Genomic DNA, 26,128 nt, shown 5'->3' with positions numbered 1-26,128 from the left:
GCAAACAGGACAAAGATGGAGCTTTAACTGATATCACACACTGATCACGTTACAAACCCCTCAAAAATTAGCACGAATTTAATCGTTAAGTTTGCTGACTATAAACTTGACTACCAAGCTTATTGATAAATGGTTTCCAAACCTTTATGTAAAAATCTAACACCATTTGTTTTAAACTTCTGCGATTCTGTTTTCCAGCCAGATGTAGGCAACAGTATCATTACCATTGTTTGGATCATAGATTGAACAAATATCTCGAAGAGGTTGAAAGTTTTATAACCTTACCACTTTTCTCATTCAAATTAATACCACAAGATGCTATGTCCATTTTATATAGAAAGTAATGAATCCTTACATAACGCATGGTAATAAACAGAAAATATTGTAGAACAAACTATATGAATGTTTATTCAGGAGGATGTACACATTATTCACACCGATTCAACACAGATGTGAGATTGTCATTTATGAACTACAGATACAAATTTATATCCTATTCAAGCAAAGTCTGAAGTTACAAAATAATACGGCAAAAGAAAAACAGTCTAGTATCGAGGTAACATGACATCAGATTGGCACAAATATATATACTCTTTATACATCTGGGTTTGTGACGTTAGTGAATTTCACAGACATCACAAATTCACAATGAATATTAACTTTAATAGATTTTAAATAACCACATAATGAGCCCTAAAAATTCCTTCAATTTTTCTTCAACCAGCTGATTTATTGGAATATTTTAAACATATCATATCCTGCATTGCAAGGACAGGTCAATATTTTTTCCTGGACAGAAAATCTCATGTAGAAAATCAAGTGAGAACCAAACACGCATGCAACATAAGCACTAGTTGTAAGATTGAATTTTGTATTGTGATAAGCAGCCATATATTATGTTATACAGCACATGGCTGTGTCCAGTCATGTGCTGAACACAGATTGTGCTTGTTGGTGTGATAAAACATGTCTGAAAAAATTGCAAAACTGAAAAAGTGAAAATAAACAAGAACTCTGACAAGAATCACACATTAACAGCAGGCAAAAGCTCTAAGACATCAGGTTACTTCACAGGGTTTTGTAAAAAGCAGGCTGTAACGATATTTAAGCAGCAGCATCTGCAATTTGTAAAATCTCCACTCGAAAATAGCCCAGTTACAAAAAAAAGTAAGGGTTATGGTTTTGTGGATTTGACAGAACAGCTCCATAAATTGCAGACTGTTATAGAAGGATGGTAGTGAAAAATTTCTCAATTCATAGAGGTTTATTTATGTGGCCTTGCAAGTGATAAACAATCTGCATGCGCACAAAATAATTAGTATGTTCATGAAAAGCATGTCCACAGCATGATGCTGTCAACATTATGCATCACTCAGAGGCATGAAGTGTTGAGTTAGTTTAGCTCCACACAGCTGTTTGCTTGATTACTCGCGTTTGCTTGATTACTCGCGTATCCACGCGAGTTTGTCATCTACATGACTTATAGTTATATTCACATACAACTGTAAACAAGACATGATTTCTTCCTGCATTAGTACTATAAAACAGACAGATTTGTGGAGAGGATGACTAAAAGCTGTTCTGTTGACAGATTCTCCCACCTGAGCGGTTGACATTTGCAGTTCCTCCAGAGTTACTGTGGAAGTTATTACTGTTTATTTGATAAAAATTGCCTTTCCCCAGACTGTTAGTTTAGATAGAGAGGGCCACTTTCACACTCAATCCGGCCAAACCGATAAACTAAAAAAATAACTTGAAAGTGGTATAAAAATATATTTTAATTGTTTAATCATTCATTATTAAATCTGTTCTCGAAAGCTCGTCTAAGCAGAAGGTTAAAAGTATTTTCAAAATCAAACCCAGGGGTGAATTAAACTTGATGTCATTCTGGAGGCAAAATTGGTCAGAGTTTAGTGGACATATTATAGCTGTTGTTCCCTGATATGATGGAAAAACACTTGATAGCTCTAGATAACCTCACAAAAGGTGCAAAATCCAAACAAAGTGATCTCATGTGATTAATATGCTGAGAGCCTTGATGGTTCAGGTCATAAGTAGTGCAAATGCAAGTTAAAAGAGGTTACTTCAAACATCTGTATATAAGCAGTCTCTTAGGTGCAGGGCAGGCACAGGGTACAGTATGGAAGCTGCTTCTTGGTTGGAGGCAGATGCACAGTGCATCTCTGCAGGACTGGAGGGGCGATACAGGCTGATTAGCTTCAAGCAAATGCTCAGTCTATTTTTCCCATTTTGGCAATCAGCTCGTCACAGATCTTTGTGAGCTCCTCGATTTCTTGATTCTGCAGGAACACCATGAAGGAAGGTAATTAAAGACTATCCAGTAATCACAGACAGGAAATGGTGCTGAATGATGTGTTTCCTGCTACACAGCCTGGAGATGATGAGTGTTGTACCTTCTGCAGCAGGGCTTGTTCCAGAGACTCGTTCCTCATCTGCTCCTTCCTCAAGCTCGCGGTCAGCGCTACCGATTCTGAGCTAGCCTTGGTGCGCACCTGAGCAATCTCCTCATTGGCCCTGCAAGAATGAAGGAAAATAATATGCATTTTTATCCAACAACAAAGTTTTTCTCCCAAACTCTTCTGTTGCTCAGACTCTTCATACTTGTCTAGTTTCTCCTCTGCATGCAATTTCAGTGTCTGGTATCTCTGCTCCTCCTGCTTGACTCTGGCCAGATAGTCCTGAGCACACTTCTTCAGCACTTCTTCATTCTGCATGAAGAGATAAAACTTCATGCCATTTACCAGTTCATGTGCACACACACAAGGCAGACAGAAAACACTGTGTAGATGCTCTGTTTTCCAATATTCATTTTAACTTTAGTGTTGTGTCTGTGTTCTGAATTGCAACATATTTCCTTCCAATGTTTTAACAGTAGCAGTAAATGCTAAAGTTAGACTACTTTGTTTCATTAAAATCCTGCATATTTAGGATTTTGAGCAGATATAAAAGCCTATATTTCAGTTTTTTTGTTTTTAACAATTACATTTTATGACCCTTGGTTTTTCTCAACTTGCGCCAAACTTGACAACTGTGGCTCTCGTGGCAAAAGGTTTGGACACCACAGGTTAATATTAAAATTACTTTACTTTGCTGTGGTTTCTGTGAATGTCTGCAGCTATTTGAGTCAAATCTTTCACCTTATGCCTGGTGTTGGTTGTACAAACACTGCTGTTAACCCCAAGACATACTTCCAACTTTATACATAAATTCAGGGTACTTCGGAAACAAGACATTTCAACAAGATGTCCTCAAATTTCCCACCTTTTTAAAGCCCTCCAGGGTGCTTTTCATGTTTTCATAGCGGCGAAAGATGTCCGACAGTGAACGCTCCACGGAGTTCAGGTCTGCCAGGGCAGCATCCTTCTCCACCGTCACCGCATGCAAAGCCTTCTGGAAGTTCACACTGTTGCGTTGCTCGTCCTCTAAAGAAACACATAAATGGGTTATTTTTATTATCTCACAATAGCAATATGCAACATAAAACACTTTTCACGTTGCAATTTGTACTTTTCTTATTGCAACAGAGCACTCACAAGATGAGATTACACAAATTAGGATGAATTCAGTGTTTGAATGTTTTTCCGCAGTGAATTTAACTCACCAATCATCTGAGCAATTGTCTTCTCATATTCTGCAACAATCTTTCTGAAATGAGACACCAGAAAACAACTCTAACGTTTGTCTAAAAGTTACAAAAATTACAATGTAATAAAAATGAAACATTTTTGCTGTACTCAGGACCACCCTCTTCTGGAACGTTTGATCCCCATGACATCAGCAGCATGTTTTCTAACCTCATCTCATCCACTTCTTGTTTGCACCGCTCATACTTTTTTTTCCAGTCATTAGTTTCAGCCTCCTTAGTGATGATCTGAAAGGAGACCATTTGCGAGTAAAAACCTCCGTCATTGATCTCTGTGTGACCCAGTGAAGCCAAGTCCAACACGAGAGCCTACCTCCTCTCTGATGAGGGTGAGAACTGCTTGTTTCTCTGCCTCACTGATGCAGATAGAATCCAGGACCTGACTTCCCGTTTTCTGCATCTCACTTCCTTCTGATGTCTTCAGCTCACACGTGTCTTCATACTGGCAAGAAGGAAATCAGTCATCACCATCATTATTTTTTCGTATTTTTTGATCAACCAAGTTTTCAAAAGTTTCAGCTACTAATCTTAGAGAAGAGAAATGATCTGATAAAGTTAGCCAAATTCATGCATCCATCTGTGAGAGGGTTGAAACCTCAAAATGAAAGCAATAAGAAGCATGAAAGCAACAAGAAGCTTCTAAAAAGAGAAACTATTTTCTACATAGTCATGCTAACAGCTCATTTAGGTGCTTCAACAGACACAGGAAGCTGAATGTTTTACTGCAAAATTGCTTTATTTTCTTACGGCAGTCAAATTGCATCTTTAAGGCAGCATGTTTCATTAGCAAATGTTAGTAGGTGAGGGTTTGTAAACAGAGATTACCTGTTTAGACTGATGTTTAGCTAATTACTAATATCAGACAGTAAAGAAAGTTCAAGGCACTAATCATTCAGTCCCACAATGTGGAGGATTTGCTGCATTTATAGGAGACAAGGGTGTGACGTTAGTCTAATTTTGATAAATCAAAGTTTTACACCATTAAACATTTTTGTAAGAATATTACATTTTATATTTATTCAGAACAGAAAACTGTATTTATGAAGACATTACAAATATTGGTGAAATTAGAGAACCTTTTGATTCATGCTTTTCTGCACTAAACCTGTCAAGATTTGGAAAAATGTCCTAAAACCAACTGAATTATACTTGTTCCTTTTGGCATCATGTTGTAATGTTTTAATAAACTGATCTTCTCCTGCAGCGTAACGTTGAGCATATATCACTCTCATCTTTGGGTCAATGTTCTCATGTCTTCCTCTGCTCCAACCATGTCTCTCCACGCTCTGGTTCTGTCCTTTGCTGGATTATGACAGTCATAGGCTAATCTTGAGGGTGATAATCTTAATCCATGTGTCACCTGAGAAGACTAACACAGTGGCAGGCACTAAGTACCTTGTGCTGTCCTACACCTCAATAATGTCATCATATTGCATCTTACAATGCAACTTCCTTGGCTGTAACCTAATCAATAGTTTCTTTAATTCAAAATAAAATGATCAATTTTGCTATATTTGATTGTAAATTACAATGTTAATGTCTCAGATTTCAGCTGCATGTGAAGAATCAGACGCAGATGAAAGCCACACCAGCTGTAACTTGTCATTCCTTTCATTTGTGAACAGATAAAATGCCCCACCTAGTGGCAGAATTGCAGTTTGAAATTTATGTGCAAACATCCAATTTTCAGCGGCAAATTGACACTCCATTGACGAGGAAACCAAAAGCTGACACCAAGTTTTAGAAAGAAGAAAATATATCGGGTTAAAAGAGACGAAGGCTCACCACAGAGCAGCAGCCTGACTCATCTTGTTTGGATGTCAAATTGCATTCCTGGTCTGTGAAAGAGAGAGAAGAAAGCCTTTTGGGTCAAAGGTCCTATAAATATGCTACAGCACTGTTTAGCAACATGACCAGCAGGTGGCAGCAAATTAAATCTTTAGGCCAAAAAATTTCATAGTGATATTTAATCTGAAAGAATCCATGGATTATATTTCATTAGCATTAAGCCACTATGGCCAAAATGAACAGAAACAATGACTTTGAATATATCTCTATGTAATAAGTTCGTATAAAATAAGAGTTCTATATTTTTAACTGAAATAAATAAACTTCCAGAAAACTCTCTGATGTGATTCATTTTAGCTGTATTTTGTCCTTGAATGACAATTTCTCCTGAGAATGAACTATGTGAGTGACTGAACCAGTCACATAAATCTCATAACATTCAGTAGAAACTGAACTGCATGTCAGAAAACATCTGTCATGTTCTGAGCATAAGTTACAAACAGCTCTGTACACAAGGACAGCTCTGTCCCAATTACTCACCACATTGTAATTCTGCACATTTCCCATGTACAATTAATAATTAAACAGGCCTGTTGCAAACACAGGCCTGGAAAGGACATTTAATGTGACTGTTTAACCATGACTATTGTTTACCCACGGGTCAGATAGTGCATACTGATTTAAATAATGAATATCTAAACTTTGGTGTCCTTCATTTGAGTTAATATTACTCTAAAACATATGTAGTCATTTTACTCACAGTTTTGCTCCTTTTCTGATTTGGTCCCAGCTGTCCCTGCCAGTTTCTCCTCATCTGTAGCATGGCCCTCATGATGGTCATCCTTAAATAACATTAAACTTCGTTACCATGCTGGCTTTCTCTGTATAAACCTGTTTTTCACTCATTGTAGGCGTATTATTATCAGAGCTTACCTGTCCATTTAAATCCTTCATCTGCTGGTTTTGCTTTAGTTTGCAGGAGTTCCTGAGGACAAACGACAAAAAGCAACATCAGCTTCAGCACGACACATTTCAGCTTTCAGTGCATTTAAATGAAGACAGATGGAAAAACATGAAGAGACAGGAAAAAAACATAGATAGCTTTACTATTAGACCACATAGTTTTTCTTTGTGTGTGCTGAGCAGGCATGCTCTTCCACAAAGTGCTGAGTTATGCAGTAGAAAGAGCAGAATAATGAAATGTTTGTGGATTAGAGGGTTTCCTCTAACGCATGATATTTTTCCACTATGCAAAAGTACTCGAGTCTTTTTCTCCACCTTTGAGTTGAGATTCTGAGTTTATGTCAGCTGCAGAGCCGGAGTCACACAACACAGTTATGCAGTACTTACAACAGAACACAGAGGAAATGGACTTGCTCAGCAGTCCTGATGCCACACAAAGAGAAAGGGAAACAGAATGACATGTTGAGCAAAGAAAAGGAAGGAAAAGACACTTGATGAGACAGGGGTTAGGAGAAAGACAAGGGGAGGGCAGAGGTCCTGATGTTGAGGAAAACAAAACTGGAATCAGAATCGGAGTGTTACTGGAAAACGTCAGACACAACGTATTGAAAAAAATATTAATTTTGCAAATATAACGGGAACAAAAGATCATTGAAATTTTCTTTCAATGCCTCACTAGATTTTAACACTAGATATCCAAAAGTTTGAGATGATAAAAATTAAAGATGCACCAAGAAATCAGCTGATAAATCCTGCAAAATTTTAGCTGGATTAGACCTAATTAATTACCAGCCACTGGTTAACTAAATGCATCATTTTCTAGCAGTAAATGCACCATATAAATGTCCCACCAGGTGGCATTCCTGCTGTTCATTCAGAATGCCACAACAGGGATACAGAGTTCAGCACTTTAAAAATAATACTGTATTGCAGCTTAAAACAATTATCCGTTTCATCATTTTATTCTGTTGTAAATCATGGCAGAAAAGGAAGCAGTGTAAATGTTTTGGAAATCTGACATAACCATGAAGCATCCATTGAGATTTAATGTTCAATGATTTTGTGAAACAAAATATTCTGTGATAGTACCATGATGTACGCAAAGAGTTAAAATATGCTCATTACAGTAAAGGATGAGATGTCCTGTAACTTCTAGTTTGATTTTATTTGTAAATATCTCCATTTCATAAACTCGAGTTTTACTGCATTTTGTAGCAGAGATACCTTTATATTATATACCTTCATACTTGTATACTTCATTATATTTATATTTTTATAACTCTATATAACACTTTTAGCTTTTGGATACACCATTGTTTTTTTAGACTAGTTCACATCAAGTAGTAATTGCATGTCTATATGTTGCAATGTTTAATTAGATACACACATAGTTAATTACAAAGATCTTCCACAAGAGGGCAGAGTTTGACTGCTTAATAGTTGAGCAAAAATAAAGTAAAAGTAGAAGCAAAACATACAGATATGTATACCGAATGGAATGTGTAAACAGTGCTTCACAGGTGTGTGCAAATGATATAAAATAAACTCCCTGTACATTAAGTGGCCCATTTTAGTGCAGTGACTCAGGCTGTATGCAGGGGAGAAACAGCTGACGTGCCTTAAACCTGCACTATACACACAACACGCCAACACAGTTCATACAGACAAGGACACTTTGATCATTTCAGGGTAGATGTGAACAACAGCTTGCAGTCACTGCAGCTCTATCCAGCCATTTATAGAAACTAGCTGCAGTTTCTGGGTTTGATGTGTGTAGCTGTAACCACTAGGGGCCACAGGCCTTTAGTTGGGTTTACTTACTTAATGATTGAGTTGCTGGTCTCACAGGCCAATTTAGTGTTCGAGCTCACGTTGCCATTCAGCAAATCGGGGTCCAGGCACTCATCACAACTGATTGTGTCTGGACTAGAGTCTGAAGTCGCCAGAGCCTCATCGTCCACCTCTGAAGGATCCGGTTTGTTAAGTGGTGAGAGAACGGGAAGGGATGGCGGTCGGAGAGCTGCAGTCTGGGGAAGGTGGCCGGATGGAGATAGATCTTCTCGAGAGCCAGCATTGGAGCCCAGGGTCAAATTGAGGTTTTGATCCAAATCAAAGCTGCCTTTGTTGGGTGTGGAGCCGGTCAAGTTGTTCAGGGAGTCAACCTGCTGGGATGGAGCTGAGAGGACATCATGGCATCTGTCCTGAATGCTGTTTGAGCCATCAGCAGCAACTATGTGGAAAAAAACAGGGATCAAACAAGTTGGGACAGAAAAGATGATTATTAAACTAATCTGGATGCATCTGTCATAAACCATATTTATTTGTTATACATAGCTGTGAAAGAGTGAGCTTGGGGCATACTCAGCATTAATAAACAATATTAATTTGTATATTAACTTTTATTAAGTAAATAATATATTTGAGGTTAAATTTCCAAATAATTTTAGATCCAAATTGAGATTTTGAGGGACATTTTCTCTCCTTTTGCCATTAGTAAGAGAAAACAGGGGACTTCCATTCAATTTAAGAAATTGAATCTAGCCAATCTCTTGGCTGAAAATTTCAGGCAACTTTGAAGGAATCCTAAAATGCTCACACAAAACCAGTAGCATTTAATGATGTCATTTAAGATTAGATTAAAAAGACAAAAGAAGCAGCATGACTACTAAAACATGCATAAATCCATATGAACACGGCAAAAATGAAATAACTACAACAAAAACTTACCTCTTCAATGACTCCTTTCTAGCACTTCATCTGACAAAATACTGTTTTGCTCTGCAAAAGTGTTACACATCTTCCAAGTGTTTAAACAGTGTATAAATATTTGCTGGAAATTTACAAACTAAATATTTTCCAGCATCAATGATCTACACCACTGACGCAGTTCACCAGGCTGCCATTCATTTTTGGATGTGTCAAAAAAAAAACATTCTGTTTTTTTTTTGACACAGAAACTCAGAGATTAAACTCAGAGATTCAATTTATACTGAAATTTATACTGAAATTTTATACTGAAATTTATACTGAAATTTACACAGAATTTGTAAACTTAGCGACGTTGATAGTTTCAATTGAGGTTCTTGCATGTCAGCAGTCTGACTCCACTGCTTTGATTTAAAAAAAATATTTTTATTACTAGACTTTATCATATTTGTAAAAAGAGATAAGAAAAATTTGCCGTTTGTGTTTAGCATTGTTGTAAGTAAAATGGATTGAAAAATATATATAAAATCATATGAGTTATGGTGGCAACATTCACTGGGATTTAGATAGTCCATATAATCTCAAAACAAGTTCAAAACAACATTTGATATGTCCTTTTGTTGCCAACTTGCAGCCGGAGGGTCGATTGTTCGTCATTCATTAATCCCAGGTCAACATCATTACCACTTTAAACCCACCTACACACATTTTTGTTTCTTTTCTAGTTCCCACCAAATACTAATTAAAATATCTCACTGTGGCAATTAAATGATTTACTAACAACCAGTTCGGTGTGTAACCAGTTGGCACCATTCAACCCAATTACAATAATATCAAATCCTTACATTGTTTGAATGCATCTCTTTCCTGAAATGTTATTATTTAAGTTTTAAGCCTTCAAAGGGTTTACTGAAAATCTGCTGACTTCCTCCCAGAACAATCCACTTCCTGTCTCTTCATACATCCCGTTAAGCATCCCGGCGGGCTGGGCTGTGTTGTTGAAACACAGGAACCCTTGTTACTGAAAATAACCATCTCCACACAATGTAAACGTCAAACAATTATAAACCAACACCACCCTGTTCCTTCTCTTCACCACATGTGGATTGTTATTTTCTTAAGTCGATTCAAAAACTTTATTACTTTTTTTTTGGTATTTCACGTGATAGACAAAATGATGCCTGACTCTGAAAAAGAAAAAAAAAATTATTATTACCTTTTTTTTAATGTAACAAATTCTTTGTGAAAGTCTTAATGGTTTGAGATCAGTGACAGCAGACAAGTCAGAGTTTATAAAGTAATTATTAGCTTTGAACAGCTCAGAGAAAATCTCAACCAATCACCTGAAAGTGTAAAGACTATAAGGCACACGTAGGAACAAATATTTTGCTGGGCAAAAAGAGCACAGTTTAGCAAAGTATTCAAGATGTCTGTGGTAACTCTGGAGGAGCTGCAGTGATTTATAGATGAGCTGGGAAAAATCAATAGGACTATCAATGGTCTTGTACTGCACAAAGAGATGAAATACAAAAAGAAGTAAGAAAAAAAATCCACTGTAGAAATAAATGATAAAAAAAATCCAGCTCAAAGTTTGCTACAAACCAAATAGAGCAGACAGATGTCAGATGGGAGAAGGTGGTTTAAAAACCTTAAACCAAAACAGTTACCAATGGAGGCATCATGCTGTGGAGAAGCTCATCTCAACATCACTTAAAAATCATAATCATTAAAGTGGAGCTTAGTCATCATACCCTCCATATTTATTAGATGTTTTTGTCTTTCATCTTTTCTTTCCACTCCTAAATTATTCACTATTTTAAACTGATACATCACATACAAACCCAGAATAACTCCTGAAAGTACAACAGGTGTAAAAGGTAGATTATGTCAATGTTCTTTTTAAATCAAAGAGTTGAAGTCAGCTTATACAACCTCCAGCTCTAAATCTCTATAGTTCCTCACACTGAATACACACTTTGTAGACGAGGAACAGATGTAGAAAAACCACACCCAGTCATGAAGAGTTCAACCCGTCACGTGTCCCAGCAACACAAACAACATCAGGCTTTATTATCATTTCACAACTCTGTGAAAAAGAGGAAAAGACAGCAGAGGGGGAAGTAAGAGTGTCAGAGAAACAAGTAGATGCAAAGCGAGCTCAGGTTTCTGCTCTGCCACCGTTCAGAGACGTTTCGTCACGTTCAAGTGGTTGTTACCATAAACAGTGAACTGTTTGTGTCCGCTAACTATAGAGCCCATTTCTCCAGAGTCAATCTTCTATGTATAAAAGGAACTCAGCATGCGAGTTGTGTAGCATGACATGACACACAAACTGTCTCAGATTGGCATAATTTTACCATGAGCGGCGATTCAAACCTCGTAAACTGATCTAACCAGCACAGACGATGTCAAACCCTGTTGCTCCCAGTGTCTGCTGATATCCCTGCACAATCCAAGTTTGCAAACACGTCCGATATTCATATCTGTGGTTGAACTGAAGTCTGGATTATCTGTTACCACAGCAACAGGTGGTACATGTGCCTGTGTGGGTGAAAGCTGGGCAGTAAAAGCAGAAGAGGCGGAGAAGGGAGTGGAAACTAGGGAGCCTGTTTGGAAAAGCAGGACTCAGCTGCAAGCTATTTTTTTTTATAAAGGCCTAACCAACAGAGAGCTCATTTCCAACTTTTAACAGCGTTCATAAACACTGCTCTGACCCTGTATAACATTACTTAATGAAGTATGTTGCACATTGCTCCTAAGATGGAAGCAAACAGCACCAAGTTTCAAGTGAAATTATTGCTGAGGCACAAGTCAATTCACACGAAAGATAACAAAGGAAGAAATGTTCTTTAAAAGATTTAAATTTCTTCGTCGACTGTCTCAAATACTGTATGATCTTTATTTAAGATCACACTCTATATCAGCCTTTCTGGATATAAAATAGAGCTGTACAATTAAAGAAATTATAGGATAGGAAGGTTTTTATTTTTATATTGCAATGACAATGTCACTTGTTCTAAATTTAAACTTTCCTATCACTTTAAGTATGCTGTGTTCAATCACTTTTGTTGGACAGATCTATCTAATGATAGATTCAGATTGTTGAATGTATTATTCAGCAAATTCAGAAATCTTATAGCACTTCAGTCTTTTGTAACATTCTTCTCAATGTTACCAAATACATATTTTCCCAACCTTTGGTCACAACGTTTTAATATTTTATGGTAATGAATGTGCACACAAATCAGTGCATACTGAAGATTAAAGGAAAAAAAAATACATATTTATTTGCAACTAAAAATCTGAAGTATATGGCATGCAACTGTATTCATCCAGCTTTGTCTGATAAAATGAAGTGGAATGAATCTGTTAGTTTCAATCTCTTCTCTAAACAAACCCTGAATTGCTGGATTAAGTATGATTGAATAAACATTTACTAAAAACACAAAAAGTGAAATTTATCTCAACTTCCATCTGACCAATCAGCACAAACATCAAAGGTTTTGATGATCCTGTTTCTGAGCCTTAATGGCATCAAAAATGTTTTTGGTTGGAGCCAGCAGTGATGTACTAAGTGTATACTCCAGGAAACCATTACTGCAATAATAAATCCCTTTTCCAGGCATTCAAGCATGCTCCCAAATGATACTTCTGCAGTAATAAATCTGCACAGATTAACCCAAATCAGGGTTTTCAGCAAAGCATAAACAAAAAGGCTGCAGACTGAAGCTGAAAATAGGCTGACAGCTGGCTCACATACAGAAATATGTAGGTCTGTGATACCGTGTTATCTGCTGTGCTAAAGTCGTATTACTGTTGTAAACAGTGGGCAAGATACCAACACTTTACCCACTATAAATGAAATGCACAAGTATAATAAGACAAAACTTAAATGTGTCATGGAAAAACTTTTCTTTTGGTGTTCCTTCTGTGAAGCCTGATTCCATGTCAGATATTGTTCATGGCAGACATGGTAAGCAAGTATTGCATTTAAACATACAGTCAAAAACGACATAAGATAAAACCGTCAGGATTTCAAGATCACTAGTTAAACATTACCGATATCTGACAACAGTCAAGTCAAGTGACCTACATCAGAGCACTAACTTGCCATCTGCCCTGAAGTCTCACCTGTGTTATTTGTGTTGTCAAGTTGGCTCAGTAGATTCACAACAGCTGGAGATTCAGCTTCTGGAGTTTCGAAGGCGCCCTCAGAGTCTGAACTGCAGGTGAAAAGAATAAAGTGTTATTTGTTTTATTTTGATGAAACATTACAAGAAATAACAGAGAACCGCAAACAGAAGCCAGAAGAGAAAACTCTAAACTGAAATTTGATCAAACCAACAAGGGATGATTTGTTATGCACTTTTTTTGTTGTTGTTTTTTTTTTTGCTTAATTACACACATTGTTAACTCTCTTGCAAAGGTGTTCGCAACATAAATTAATAAATAAAATAAAAGCCTTCATGTGGAATAAATTTGTGTTCAGTCAGTTACTGTACAACAATAATTGGCTTCAAAAGAGTTACAGCTGAAAGTCCTTTGGTGTACAACTTAAAAACTTTGGACATCTAGAGTTAGAGGTTTTTGCCAATTCCTCCTAGCAGCTGAAACTAAACTGGATTGAGAGCATCTCTGAATATTCATGTTCAAGTTTTGTCTCAAATTCTTTATTAAATTGTAGCTGCCCATGTGCTTTGATTAAAATAATTTTATTTCTGTCTTGGCTCTATGTTTAAGTTTGTGGTCCTGCTGGAAGAAAAACCTCAGCTTTGTTCTTTTGGTGAAGAAATGCTTTCCCGTAGCGAAACACGACACTATCACCATCGTTCATTTTGAAGACGATGTGTTCAGATGTGCAGTGTTAGGTTTTTTTTGCCACACACAGCACTTTGGACGGAGGCCAAAAAGTTCAGTTTTTGTCACACTTAAAGAGAACACCTTCATGTTTCCTGTTTGCTCTTTATGACTTATGGGAAACCAGCTAGAAGACTTCTATTGTTCTTTCAGCCACTAATCTATAAAGAGAAGATTAGCTGAATCCACAACCAAGTTATCTTATCAACAGATTCTTGTAAATATCTGCAGCTTCTCCAAAGCTACCACAGTTTCCTGGGCTGCTTCTGACTTCATGTCTGCCTGATGGTTAGTTGGGTAGCTATAACTTGGTAGATTTGCAGTTGTGCTATTCTTTTCACAAGATAAATTGACCAGTGCTCTGTGAGGATATTGTTTAATAAATTAGCTCTGCTTTAACATTTCTCAACAGCCTTGATCTATCTGCTGTCTTCCTTTGTCTCCATGAAGCTGCCTTGATCTCTAATTGCATGTCGCGGATAAGTTAAATATAAGTGGAACCTACTTAGAAATTAGTAAATGTAATAACATTTGAAAACCCATGTCATTTTCCTTCCAGTTCACTGTTATGCATGATTATCTGTTAGTCCACTGACTGAAATACCAGTAAAACACATTGAAGTTTGTGATCACAATTCTATATATATACATATATATATAGAAGATTATGGGATGTGAATACCTTTGAAAGGCACTATATGGGTTTCCAGATAATTATGACAACAGAGTCATTAGCTTTCCAGGATCTATTTTCTTGAAGAGGCTTGAACACAGTGGCATTCACAGATCAAAACAAACACGCTCTTTTCATCTTATAGGAAGGAGAGAAGAGGAAGCAGGGCTCAACTGGGACACATGCATCCTTTGCTCCTCGGTAACTGTGTCCCACAAACACTCACAGTTTTTGGCCTGCAATCTCGGCTGCCTGGACACCCAGCTCTGGTTTATTCCCAAACAACAGGGACACGAAAAGAATGGGGAGAGGCATCAACACAGAGAGCGTGTGTATGCGTATGTGTGCTCGTGGGTATTCCTAGCCACTTGAAAGCACATCAAAACGTCCGCACTCTAATGAAAAACAGCACAAAGAAGAGTTCACAGTGCCAGCACCCAGGACCACACCATTTCTGGAAACCAGTTCTCACAGACACACACTTAACACCAATTTAATACAAATATAAACCCTCCTCTTCCCCACACACAGCCTGAAATTCCTGTCCCACTGACAGCCTTATTGGCTCAAGATCAGAATGGTTACTAAGAAACTAGAAAAGGAGGGGAATCAAAAAGTATCTAAAGCTTTGAAAAGTGTTGCATTTTAATCCCCTACTTTATAGTAACCATTGCCAAACGGCCACACACAAAACAGGCTTAATTACATCCTCTGTGTTTGAAAGAACAGGGTGGTGCATATAAATAATCTCCTCTTAATATAACGTAGCTATTTTAACTTAAGATGTGCTTTGATATGATGACAGACTGAGAATCAGAGAATAAACGACAGGATGGGACCGTTGGTCTGATGATCTACAAGCTGTCAGTATGACTCAGGAGAATCTGCAATCACAGCATCCACAGTCACAATCCATATTCATCTGTTCAAGCGCGCGCACACACACACACACACACACACACACACACACACACACACACACACACACACACACACACACACACACACACACACACACACACACACACACATAAAATCTCTTACTTGTCTTCTTTGTCATCCCTTCCTGCATTGTCTCCTGCACCTCCAGTCACTGCCGACCATGTCCACTTGGCCCACTGGACCGGAGACAACCAGGACATCTGTGCAGCACCTTCCAACCCCACGTCTGAGATAAGAATTGTAAACTTGTCTTTTCTCTGGGTGAGTCAACTCTGTGATTTTCTAAAGTTTAAATCACACCTTAACTATCGACTACAAGAAGCCCTTGATCTACCAACGTATTTTCTGTGTCAACCTCACTTCCTCTTCTTTCTCAATTTCTGTTTCTACCCATCCTGCTCTTCTGTCCTGTTGACACTCGTGCGAGAGAAACGTGTCTGTGCTGCAGCTGGATCTGTTTGCGGCTCTGCTCTGTGAACAGCACTGACTCACGCTCTGCAGATTGCAACCAGAGCATCAGTAGTCACTCCCCCCGCCCTTTCTGCTCCCCTCCTTCTTCCTCCCAGCAGCCTCTTTGTCTGGGTGAGCGACCAGCTGATTAATACGCATCGGCTCGCTCTGCTGCTCCTGCAAGTCTGCTGACTGGCTCTCTCCCTTTGTGATGTTATCCAGGGATTTTTGAAAGTCAGAGACGGGAAGAGATGGAAAGGAGAAGTACATTTCTGTTTTACAAAATAGGATTAGTCAGTTTTGTCTTGGTTAGAGAGAATATCAAATATGTTTGTGCTTTGGTGGTCAGGTGGGGAAAAATCATGGTGGGAAGGAAATGCCACATTTATATATCCACCTTGTGTAGGTTATATAAATTAGGATGGCTTTTTTTTTTCAAACAACCAGATAAACAAGTGTTGTCAAAAGCTGGGTCACTGGTTAAACTCAAGGTTTTCAACTATTTGATAATAAGCTGTAGATCAAAGTTTAGTCATCCTTTGACTACATCAGTTATTAAAATGAACAATAACATGTTAATCACATTACCAGAAATGTTATATATTTGACAAAACCCTACATATCCTTTCATTTTATGTTTAAACTTTGTCCCTTTGAGACAGAATAAGCTCCTTAAGATTGTTGCAGTGAAAAAAGGGTCAGTGGTGTTAAAAATCCCATTTATGGAAACTGGTGAATTTATAACAGCTTTTTCACTTTCACCTTTCCAAAAGAAAAAATGAAATAATTTTTTTTTTTTTTATTACAGAAATGCATCCAAATCAACAAAAGGATGACCTTGTGAGAGCAAATGAAAATTAAATCTGCTGTGAATGTGAGATTTTCCCACATGATCAATATGACTGAAGTTGTTTGTTTTTTTTTTTTTTGTGGACGAATATTTCCAAGTCAAGATGAGGGATAATGCTGTCAGCCTCATAATAAATGAGACAGCAAGCTAAAATTTAATCAAAAGGTGCTTTAAGTTCAAGGGTATTCCTGCAAGGTTAATGCTCCTTTTTTATTTTTAAATGAAAACAGGTTTACTAGTTAGTCAGTTCAGCTGTATGGGCTCTATGTCGCATTATAGGTAGAAGAAAGTTTGAAACAATTCATCAAAAAACCTGGAATCTTAACAGGAGTGTGTAGACTTTTACAAGTTGCTGCATGTAAAGCTGTTTCTGCCAACTGCTGCTGTCTGCTCCTGTTCAGAGGTATTATCTTTATTAACCTCCATTTCCTTTACTTTCATAAAATGTTCTCCTATAACAGCAGTGATCTCTCTACCAGAAAACCTAAACTTTTGTTGTTCTTCTAGAAAGAAAAGGTTTTAATCTGAAAAAAACTTTTAAGCCTGAGGTATTCTTGACACTAGTTGGCAACATTTCTAAATGTGAAATAAGCTGTGCAGTGTTTTTTTTTAAATAAAATGTTATCATTAACATTATTTTATAGTTTTAAAAAAGTGTGATATTTTTATTATAATGGCCACCCCACATTCATAAATTTTTCAACATTTTTCCAAATCTCTCACCCATATTTTTATTTACTTATGTCTTTCATATCTTCACCCTTTTGTTGCTAAAGTTTCTTCCAAACTTTGTGTCAACCATGAATGTTTCTCACACACTGTTCTCTCTGAGATCTGATAGGGTAATCAAGATGAAGTCCGAGACGTTAATAGCTTGTTTACCCAGCAACAGATATGTCTGACAGCTCAGCTAAGCACAGGCAATTAAACCGCCTGCCTCTTTTCTCTGGATAAACATAAAAAAGTGAAAACAAATACTGCCGAGACAGGAACTGTTCCCACTGAACTCACATGAGCTGGTAAAGCCATGAGGAGCAATTAAAGTAACTGAGGCTCTATTGTTCACTGAAACTATCCAGGCCAGACAACAGACAGATCAATAAAATAAACCCAGATACAGATTCAACGATGCAGCAGCAAATCCCCCTGAGAGAAGAGGGTTTTAATTAAATGCTCTCATCACTGAGCATACACACACACACATCTTTCTCTGTGTTTATTCATCAGAAGCTTATGTAACTCCACACAACTCTTCCCTCAGACTCACACAGAGACAGAGGATCTAGGCTAGATGAGATGCATTTTCTGAAAGAGAGCACATTGAACCGTGACTAATCCAATAACAGGCAGAGGATTTAGCTGCTGTGAAAAGATGGAAAGATCAGGGGAAGGAGGCACTTTCCTTTTTATTTTATGCTTTCTGTTGCATAATTACCACACATGAAGACATGTTACCACACTCTGCTCCACACAAACAGGAGCAGAGAGGAAAGACGATGATCTCAGAAAGCCGCACATAATGTTTCACACTGGTGAGATCAGAGAAAGAGGCTCTGTTCAATCTCTTACAGAATGAAAAAAGGTTGTACAGTAAATAATCACGGCACAGAAACAATGGAGGGATTTTTCTGAAAAATAAAATAACTAAAAGAAACAGAAACTGTCTGGAGGTTTGTTAAGATTATAATCTCAAATGTTTTGCATTCCTTGCATTGTCTTCTTTTTCCCTTTAGTTAACTTCTGACAGTCAAAACACATAAGAAGACAAACCGTTGACAGCCTGGAGGCACACAGGCATCCTTTAATCTGTTACACAATAAGGCACTGGCTTCTGGCCAGGCACATCAACATGTGATGTCTTAGCATTTAAAAATGAAATAAAAATATGCATTACTCCTATTGAGACAGAGCTAAAATACAGAGAAACAGAGCAGAGAAATAACTGTGGAAATGAGGCTGCTCTTATGTAATCGCTTGCAACCACAGATACAGCGTCAGTAGTGCAACCCACACATGCCTTCATACAGAGGGACATAGATACACTACAGCTGCTACCTCGGTCCTCATACAGGTTAATATACAGCAGACAAATAAAACGTGTTCCTTAAATAGACTTCGCCCCTTGAAACTGATGTGTTTGTGGTCTGTTAATTCAGTAGGAATGTAGATGTCTACTCCTCAATTAGATTCTGACTAATGGCAGCATGTGTTATGAGCCAAGAATAAAACCAGACATGGCAAACATGTCTGCAGCCCACAACAGAGGAAATTAGATACCTGATGTGATAATTACTAAACTCTGCATACTGAAAGAGGATGAACAGAGGTATGTCAGTGAGTGTCAGGTGTAACTAAAGGTAACTTTAAAAGATATAGACTTTATTTAATGAAAGACTACATGGACTTTTTTTAAATCACCTTTATACAATAATGCTAGTCCCTCTGTTGGACAAAATCATACAGGTAAGAAACCTATCAATTACTAAATCAGGTATTTAAAGTTGTTAACTTTTACCTCTGGATTGGTATGAAAATGTTTGTCATGTATTCGTGTAGAGATAACATGCACACAGATCAAATCCACCCATGTAAAGCCTCCAGTTTCACTACTTTATATCCAGAGATGCACCTCCATAACTAAAACATCAGCATCATGTCTTTACACATGTTACTGTGAATTGATCTGTCTGTCATGCTGCCCCAGATTTTTAGACATGCCAAACCTAGAGATGCAATACATATACCATGTGTATGTTCCAGTGCTCTAAAATGTCTATGTAAATGCATTTCTAATGTTGCTGTACTATACAAATTATGCCACTCAATCTCATGCTATGCTGTGTAGATGTTCTACAGATTCACTCACATCAGCATGTTAAATGCTTCAACTCTATTTAACTACATTGGGGCTCAGTACCCTCTTTCACAAAACCCTACCATCATAGACCTGATGTCTCCTTTGAGCTGTCTAAGGCCATTCGTTAATCTCAAATTTTGATGGGAACGGCAATGAGCTCTTAACATGATGCCGGCAGTACATGACAATAAAAATCTGTTACAGAGGTCTCCCCATACTAAGCTTTTCAAAAATAATAATGTCACAGTCTTGTCGGCTGAGCAAATACTTCAATTCATTTCTCACTGCTTCTCTACAAGATAATAAAGACAACTTCACTTTAAATCCAAATTGAAACCATAATCTGTATTTCTGTGAAACTTATCTTCAGTTATATAGTCCTTCCTTTAATATAATTGCAGTCATTTATTATATGAACTAGACATCTTATTTCTCAGCTACTTTTTACCAATATTGTGAGCTTTTTAAGTAGCTTGCATATTTTAATTGTGCTAAAAATATGCTTCAATAGGAAATATAGAGTTGCATTGAACTAAATTTAATACACACTTGTGAAAAAAATAGGACACCCTACAACTGTCATTTTTGTATGGACATGTAAAAATTAAATAATATAAATGTGTATTACAACAGGTGCACATAACAGCATTAGTTAGCATTTTAAAGGAAATTGATCTGTTTAAACTTCAGACATATGTACTGTTATGAGAGGAAACAACATGATAACATCAACAGAGCAGTCTGAGGCCTTCATAAACAATATTGTGGTGATTCTGTTACAGATTCTGGAAAAGGGCTTAAAGAGTCTAAAAAAATTCAATTACAGATAATAATCTTCAAGGAGAAGATATTCAAACAACTCCCAATATGCCGAGTTGTGGCTGTCATTGAGACCAGACTACAATGTGCTAAAGAAATCTCCAAAAACAACAAAATCTTCTCACGTGAGCTACAGCAGCATCTTGCTACTGTTGGTATGAAAGTACATAAAAACACAAAGTGTGGCCTGAGGTGTACCACAGAGTGCGCAGACCAAGGCCAGGACTTCTGAAAAAAGATTTTTGGACAGATGAGTCTAAAGCACAGGACTCAAACTCCAGTCCTGGAGGGCCACTGCCCTGAGACCTTTCGATGTGCCTCTGCTGCACCACACCTGAACAGAATAATTAGCTTCATTAGCAAGGCTCTGGAGAACTGATCTACACAAGTCGGAGGTAATTTAGCCATTTCATTCCAGTGTTTTGTACCTTTGGCACATCTAAAAACTGCAGGACAACAGCCCTTGAGGACTGGAGTTTGACTAAAGACTAAAAACTAGAAAAACAAATGGAAGTGTCCTGGACTCATTATTAGGCTGATAATAAACCCATATCCATCCTACTATTATAAATAAAATGTTTCTTTAAATATCTTTTTGTTTTCATGTTAAGCACGTTGGAGATTACTTTATGAAATAATGTTGCTTTGCAAATAAACCTGTCAAGTGAAGACTAACGTCAGATTGATGACAATTTGGCGCCATCTAATGGTAAACACTGGATGTGCATTTTGCATACAAGCAACTACCGAAACAGTATGGTAGTTGCCTTTACACCCAGCCATCTATTTATTAATACAGAGCGATGTGAGGAGAGGAAATGGTCAAGCCGCATGTGTGAAAAACATGAGCTTAAACAGAAATGACAAACCTTATCAGCGTGGCAACAATGAGGAGTGAGTCATGACTGTGCGAATCTATGCAAACACCCATAAAGGGACTACAGGGAGAAACTGGAGCAGCTAATGTCCCTCTGTCTAAATTCAGTATGGTGTTATCCATAGTGAAGCAGAAATAAAATAAGCAGAGAGGCTGGCGTTCCCTGATCTCATCTTCTGTGGAGGGCACTCAACTCAACTTCAATTAGTGTAGAAAACCAGTGGAGTCATGGTGATCACGATGCTACAGCAGCTGAATCACTCAACTGACTGACACACATACACGCAAAAAACAAAGAGAAAGAATGAGAGGAGGGCTTAACCCCAGAGAGGCATGGACAGACACCAGCCGAGCTATTGTTCTTAATTATGAATGGAGCTGAAGGTCACAGTTCCCACGCAACAAAATATGTACATTATACACCGTTTGGGTACGTTTACAGGACCGAATTGTGTGTCAAAGTAAAGCAAAATCTACTCAAAATAGACATTCATTTTCTAATTCCACAATTTTCTAGCTGTATTTTCTTAAACTATTTGACCTGTTTTAAATTAAAGTTTCTATCATTGGGCAAAAATGTTATTCTACAATCAGTATATAATTAGTACAGATGGAAAGCTTTCCCAAAACTAAGTAAAACTGACAAAGCACACTGAAAAAAAAAACACTGAATAAGTTTTTTTTTAAAAATAAAATTAAAAAAAAGAGTTTCCATTAAATAGAGAGACGATCAAATTTTTATTCATCCAGCCAAGACTGATGTGAACCCCTTCTGGTATTCTTTTATGAGTTTCATTATCATGCATGAAAGCTTTTTCAGAAGCAATATGTGTTGAATTATGAATCTTCAAAGAATTTAACATTTTCTCTCTTCATTGTCCTGATATATTTTTATATACACAGGATTCATCAATGTTTTTTTTCTTCAATTATATTTCTGATGCGACAACTAGCATAAAATTTCCACGGCAAGTCAGAAACAACCCAAATAATCTACAGATTAAAAAATTTTTTTTTTTAAATTACAAAAAAAAGTGTAAAAAAGTGAAATGCTACAGGAATTATGAATTTACATGGTCACCAAAAATGTATTGTATTATTCAAAGCTTTTTTTGTAATTACATTTCCTGTATGCAGCTTGTAAAATGTCTTTCTGAAAACAGTTGTGGGTTTTTTCCTGGATCAACTTTGGACATAAAATTCTAAAAATACTTCATTAATTCTCAGATTGTTCATCAAGAATGTCTCTGTAAAAATTACTCCATTTGTCATCACCTGATCTACATAAAATCTGCCAAATGGTAGGAAAATCCCACACCATGACGGTACTACCTAAAAATGTCTTGGTGATGTACAGCGATGCAATTCATCCTCCATCTTCTTCATTTCAATATTATTTGAACAAATATTCTCAGTTTATTCCTCTGCAGCAAATCTTAATCAAGGCTCAACTTCCCACACCCATTTTGTGGATCATTTCCTTCTTCTAGAAATACCAATTCACTGAGTCAGTCAGTTTTTTACATAAGTTTTTGCATCATCAGCCTTTACAAATATAGTTACATAGAGAATCATTGACATAAGCAAACCTTGTTTTTACTGCTGTATTTATTACCACTAAGAATAGCTTCAAATGCAGGTCAGACTGCTTCCAGCTGGGTGATTGTGCCAATGCTCTGGGCTTCCAGAGAGCAGAACAACCATGACTGCTCCAGTTAGCACGTAAAAATCAGAAGGGGGATGATAAAGCTGCCTAAAATTAGTGCAAAAGATGAGAGCTGCAGACCTTTTGTGCTGGTCGTGGAGCTTTCCCCGTAGGGAAGACGCAGGCTCCCTCCTGACCTAACACCAACACAGATGGATGCAGACGATCCTTTATTTTAACATGTTTTCTTCAGAGTTGCTTGACCTGGTTCTCTTTCTGAGCTTCCTTAAAGTGGTCATCTGTCTTCTCTTTTTTTTTGTCCACACTGTAGCTTTAAAAGCCACATCAAAAACATCCCAGTAAGGCTTTTCACATCTTATCCCAACTCCAGTCCTTCACGACTGGAACTATTGAGAAATTAAAGGAACAAGCGTCTAAATTTAGAACGGCTCAGACTTTCATGTGCGTCGAGAGAAAGAGATCCACTTCAAGAGTCTCCTGGGAGGAGTAATGAAAAACACATATGAGAGGATAAAGTAAAAACACTAAGAAGATTAATGGGGTGAAGAAAGAGGAAGAGTGGTTTATGTTTATGCTCTGTCAGATGCCTCAGGATTGAAAACATTCTTTATTCACTTTTCCTGTCTGCCGCAAAGACTTTACACATGAATTAGATAAGAGTAAGAGAGGGATAAACTCCATGGATGAATTCATGAACACACTCCTGTTAAATTTGGGTCGTGGATGCATAATTAACAGCAGAGCCGCACAATATCAGGAACATATGCAACTGCAAAATTGTAGCTAAACAGTACAATGACGATTTCAATTCGCAAAACATTTTCTTACCCTTTGCTCCCTTTATAAAATGTTTTCGCCACCCTGATTGAGGTTTAGCATCTCGGCCGCTAAAACCACATATCATCAGGGCTGTTATATTATGAGAGTCCATCTCATAATATCAGCATGTAAGAATTTGAGACAGTATATCATATTAAATATTGTACCTAAACAAGTGTGATAATGTACTCTGACAGCACGATGACAACTGGGGTTAAATATATTGTGCAGCTATTAATAATCATCCCCCTCAATACAAAGATTACAGCAACAAAACCTTCCTTCCACTCCTCAGTCTTGCCCTCTGACTTCTCTCAGATTTGAATAGCTAAACAGTATTAAAATCAGCAAATCAGCTGACATTGTAAACAGAAAGGCATGATGGGGCTAATTTGCCTTCAGTGAATGAATCCAGACTCTTCCCTTCGGACTCTTTTGCTTTCTGTCACCTTTGCCTCCAACGCAAAGCTTGCACACTGTCTTACAAATAAGCATTTAAAAACAATAAATCTGTTCTTACAAGCTGTCCTTCTTCCTAAGAGAGCTGAGCGATGCTCTCCTGTGCTGGCTGAGGGATCCCCCCATGGCAACAGCAGTATGTGCGTTGGTTTCAGGTTTATCCCAGATGCTCCAAAAATCCTCTTTTGACAGGGTTCACTACTGCATCAGCTCCTGAATGCCTCCAGCAGCACCGCAGCTCCACAACACATCTGACCCAGCAGCCTGTCCTCTGCTCATCTCTCTACATGCTCTGCAAGATCAGAGCATGTAGAGAGAGCTGTATTCCAAGTGAACAGCTCTGGTGACAGTCCCGCCTCCTTGCTGCACTCCACATCTTCCCCTCTTTCACGCACACTAACCAGATTACAGTCCCTCATCAGGCAGGACGATGTCCTCAGATCGAAAACAAAATAGAAGTTCTGTGAGTTATAAGTAGGACAAACTAGCTCCACTTGAATGCCTTCATTTAAAGACAAACTGTGTGCTTCATGGGAGGGTTTTATGTTTAGAAGTGAAAGAGTCTCATCTATTGTTAAATCCAGGGGAATGGAGGAGGGTAAACACAGCTCCACTTACTGAAGCGCTCCCACTACCTGCTGGGTCCCAAACACACCAACATTTTTGGGGGGCTTTTTCTGACTGTTTGTTTTTCTATATATATAATAAAAAATGTTTTCTTAAGAAAAAGTTTCCCTGTACCGACAAAAAAAATCACCACAACAAAATAACAGCTCATAGCTTAGAATATTATCTTTGACATTTTGTTTAGCAAGGCCTTTCTTTCATCTAATACTTTAATTAATTGGACATTTATGCTTTTGTTTTTATTTTATTTTGCTAAATCAGTTACAAATAATCACAGTTATTTGTGACCATGGTGACAGACTGTAGGTTGCTGGTTTTCTAAGTCTCAATGCTACTGCATTCATTTAACATTTCACATGACTTTCTTATATTCAGCAGAATGGTCACCAGGTGAATTATCCTAATTTGAGCTGCGACTTTGCTCTGTTTTTGTCTTGAGTGGACAATGTGTTAAGTATTTTTGCGTTTTCAGTTTGTGCATATTACAACTTCATTTCTCTTCAGCAACTTTATGCGACTTTCAAGGCTCGTCTCTTTTTTATAATTTGGGTTATAAAAATAAACTATTGTGAACCATAAGCCTGAAAGCAGCTGAAACAGCTTGAAAATAATAAATGTCCTCTAGATGTATTAAAATTCTGAACAGGAACTATCTGATCAATGTATTTATTTCTATAAAACAAATATTTCTACAAAGTGAATGCATTACAGTACCCTCTGGGTTTGATTCTCAGGCTCTGCTATCCACCTAGCCTTTCAATTAAATGAATAGTTGAAAACTGAGTCAGAGGGGTCCAGGACAAACCAGCCTTTGACAACAACAGAGGAGCTTTTGAGCGCGTTTCCTCCCACTGAGCTGAATCACATGAAACTCTGCGAGTTTAAGGGTCTACATTGATATCGAGGATATTACGTGGATTCTGTAACTCAAAAGCTAAAACTCAAAACTATAATCTGACAAATCAAAGATAAAGCAAACAGTAATTTCAGAAACTGCTTACTTCAAAAAAAAAAACATTTTTACATTTTGTAAATGCCTTGAAACATATTTAGACACTGGATATGAGAGTAAAATTATTTAAATAACATTTGGAAAAAAACCCAACACAAA

At 37.5% G+C, this 26,128-nt stretch overlaps 1 protein-coding gene across 2 annotated transcripts; it reads right to left on the bottom strand.

Moving 5' to 3' along the window:
* Window positions 1–382: 382 nt before the first annotated feature.
* On the bottom strand, window positions 383–24,692 carry LOC129372057 (transforming acidic coiled-coil-containing protein 1-like). 2 transcript variants are annotated; one of them, XM_055049051.1, is made up of 13 exons: window positions 24,452–24,692; window positions 13,253–13,344; window positions 8,237–8,645; window positions 6,386–6,437; window positions 6,213–6,294; window positions 5,450–5,502; window positions 3,978–4,106; window positions 3,816–3,892; window positions 3,623–3,666; window positions 3,283–3,443; window positions 2,623–2,729; window positions 2,415–2,535; window positions 383–2,300 (listed from the first exon to the last, which is right to left on the bottom strand). In XM_055049051.1, the coding sequence occupies exons 1-13, from the start codon at window positions 24,514–24,516 to the stop codon at window positions 2,232–2,234; spliced, it is 1,461 nt and encodes a 486-aa protein (XP_054905026.1). In that variant the 5' UTR covers window positions 24,517–24,692; the 3' UTR covers window positions 383–2,231. The 2 variants fall into 2 exon arrangements, with proteins under 2 accessions (XP_054905026.1, XP_054905025.1); XM_055049050.1 differs by lacking the exon at window positions 24,452–24,692 and adding an exon at window positions 15,696–16,095.
* Window positions 24,693–26,128: the final 1,436 nt, after the last annotated feature.

This window comes from Poeciliopsis prolifica, unplaced genomic scaffold, assembly GCF_027474105.1.
Source record: "Poeciliopsis prolifica strain line A6 unplaced genomic scaffold, Auburn_PproV2 SCAFFOLD028, whole genome shotgun sequence".
Taxonomy (NCBI): domain Eukaryota; kingdom Metazoa; phylum Chordata; class Actinopteri; order Cyprinodontiformes; family Poeciliidae; genus Poeciliopsis; species Poeciliopsis prolifica.
The sequence above is the reverse complement of the archived record's forward strand: the minus strand, read 5'-3'. Positions and strand labels throughout refer to the sequence as shown.

Bases quoted from the DNA above. Each gene is read 5' to 3' on its own strand.
- LOC129372057 (XM_055049050.1), bottom strand. From the start codon at position 15,793: ATGTCCTGGTTGTCTCCGGTCCAGTGGGCCAAGTGGACATGGTCGGCA. The intron at 6,295-6,385 runs GTAAGCTCTGAT...ATGTTATTTAAG, and splicing joins TGAAGGATTTAAATGGACAG to GATGACCATCATGAGGGCCA. The intron at 2,730-3,282 runs GTGGGAAATTTG...CTCTTCATGCAG, and splicing joins CCCTGGAGGGCTTTAAAAAG to AATGAAGAAGTGCTGAAGAA.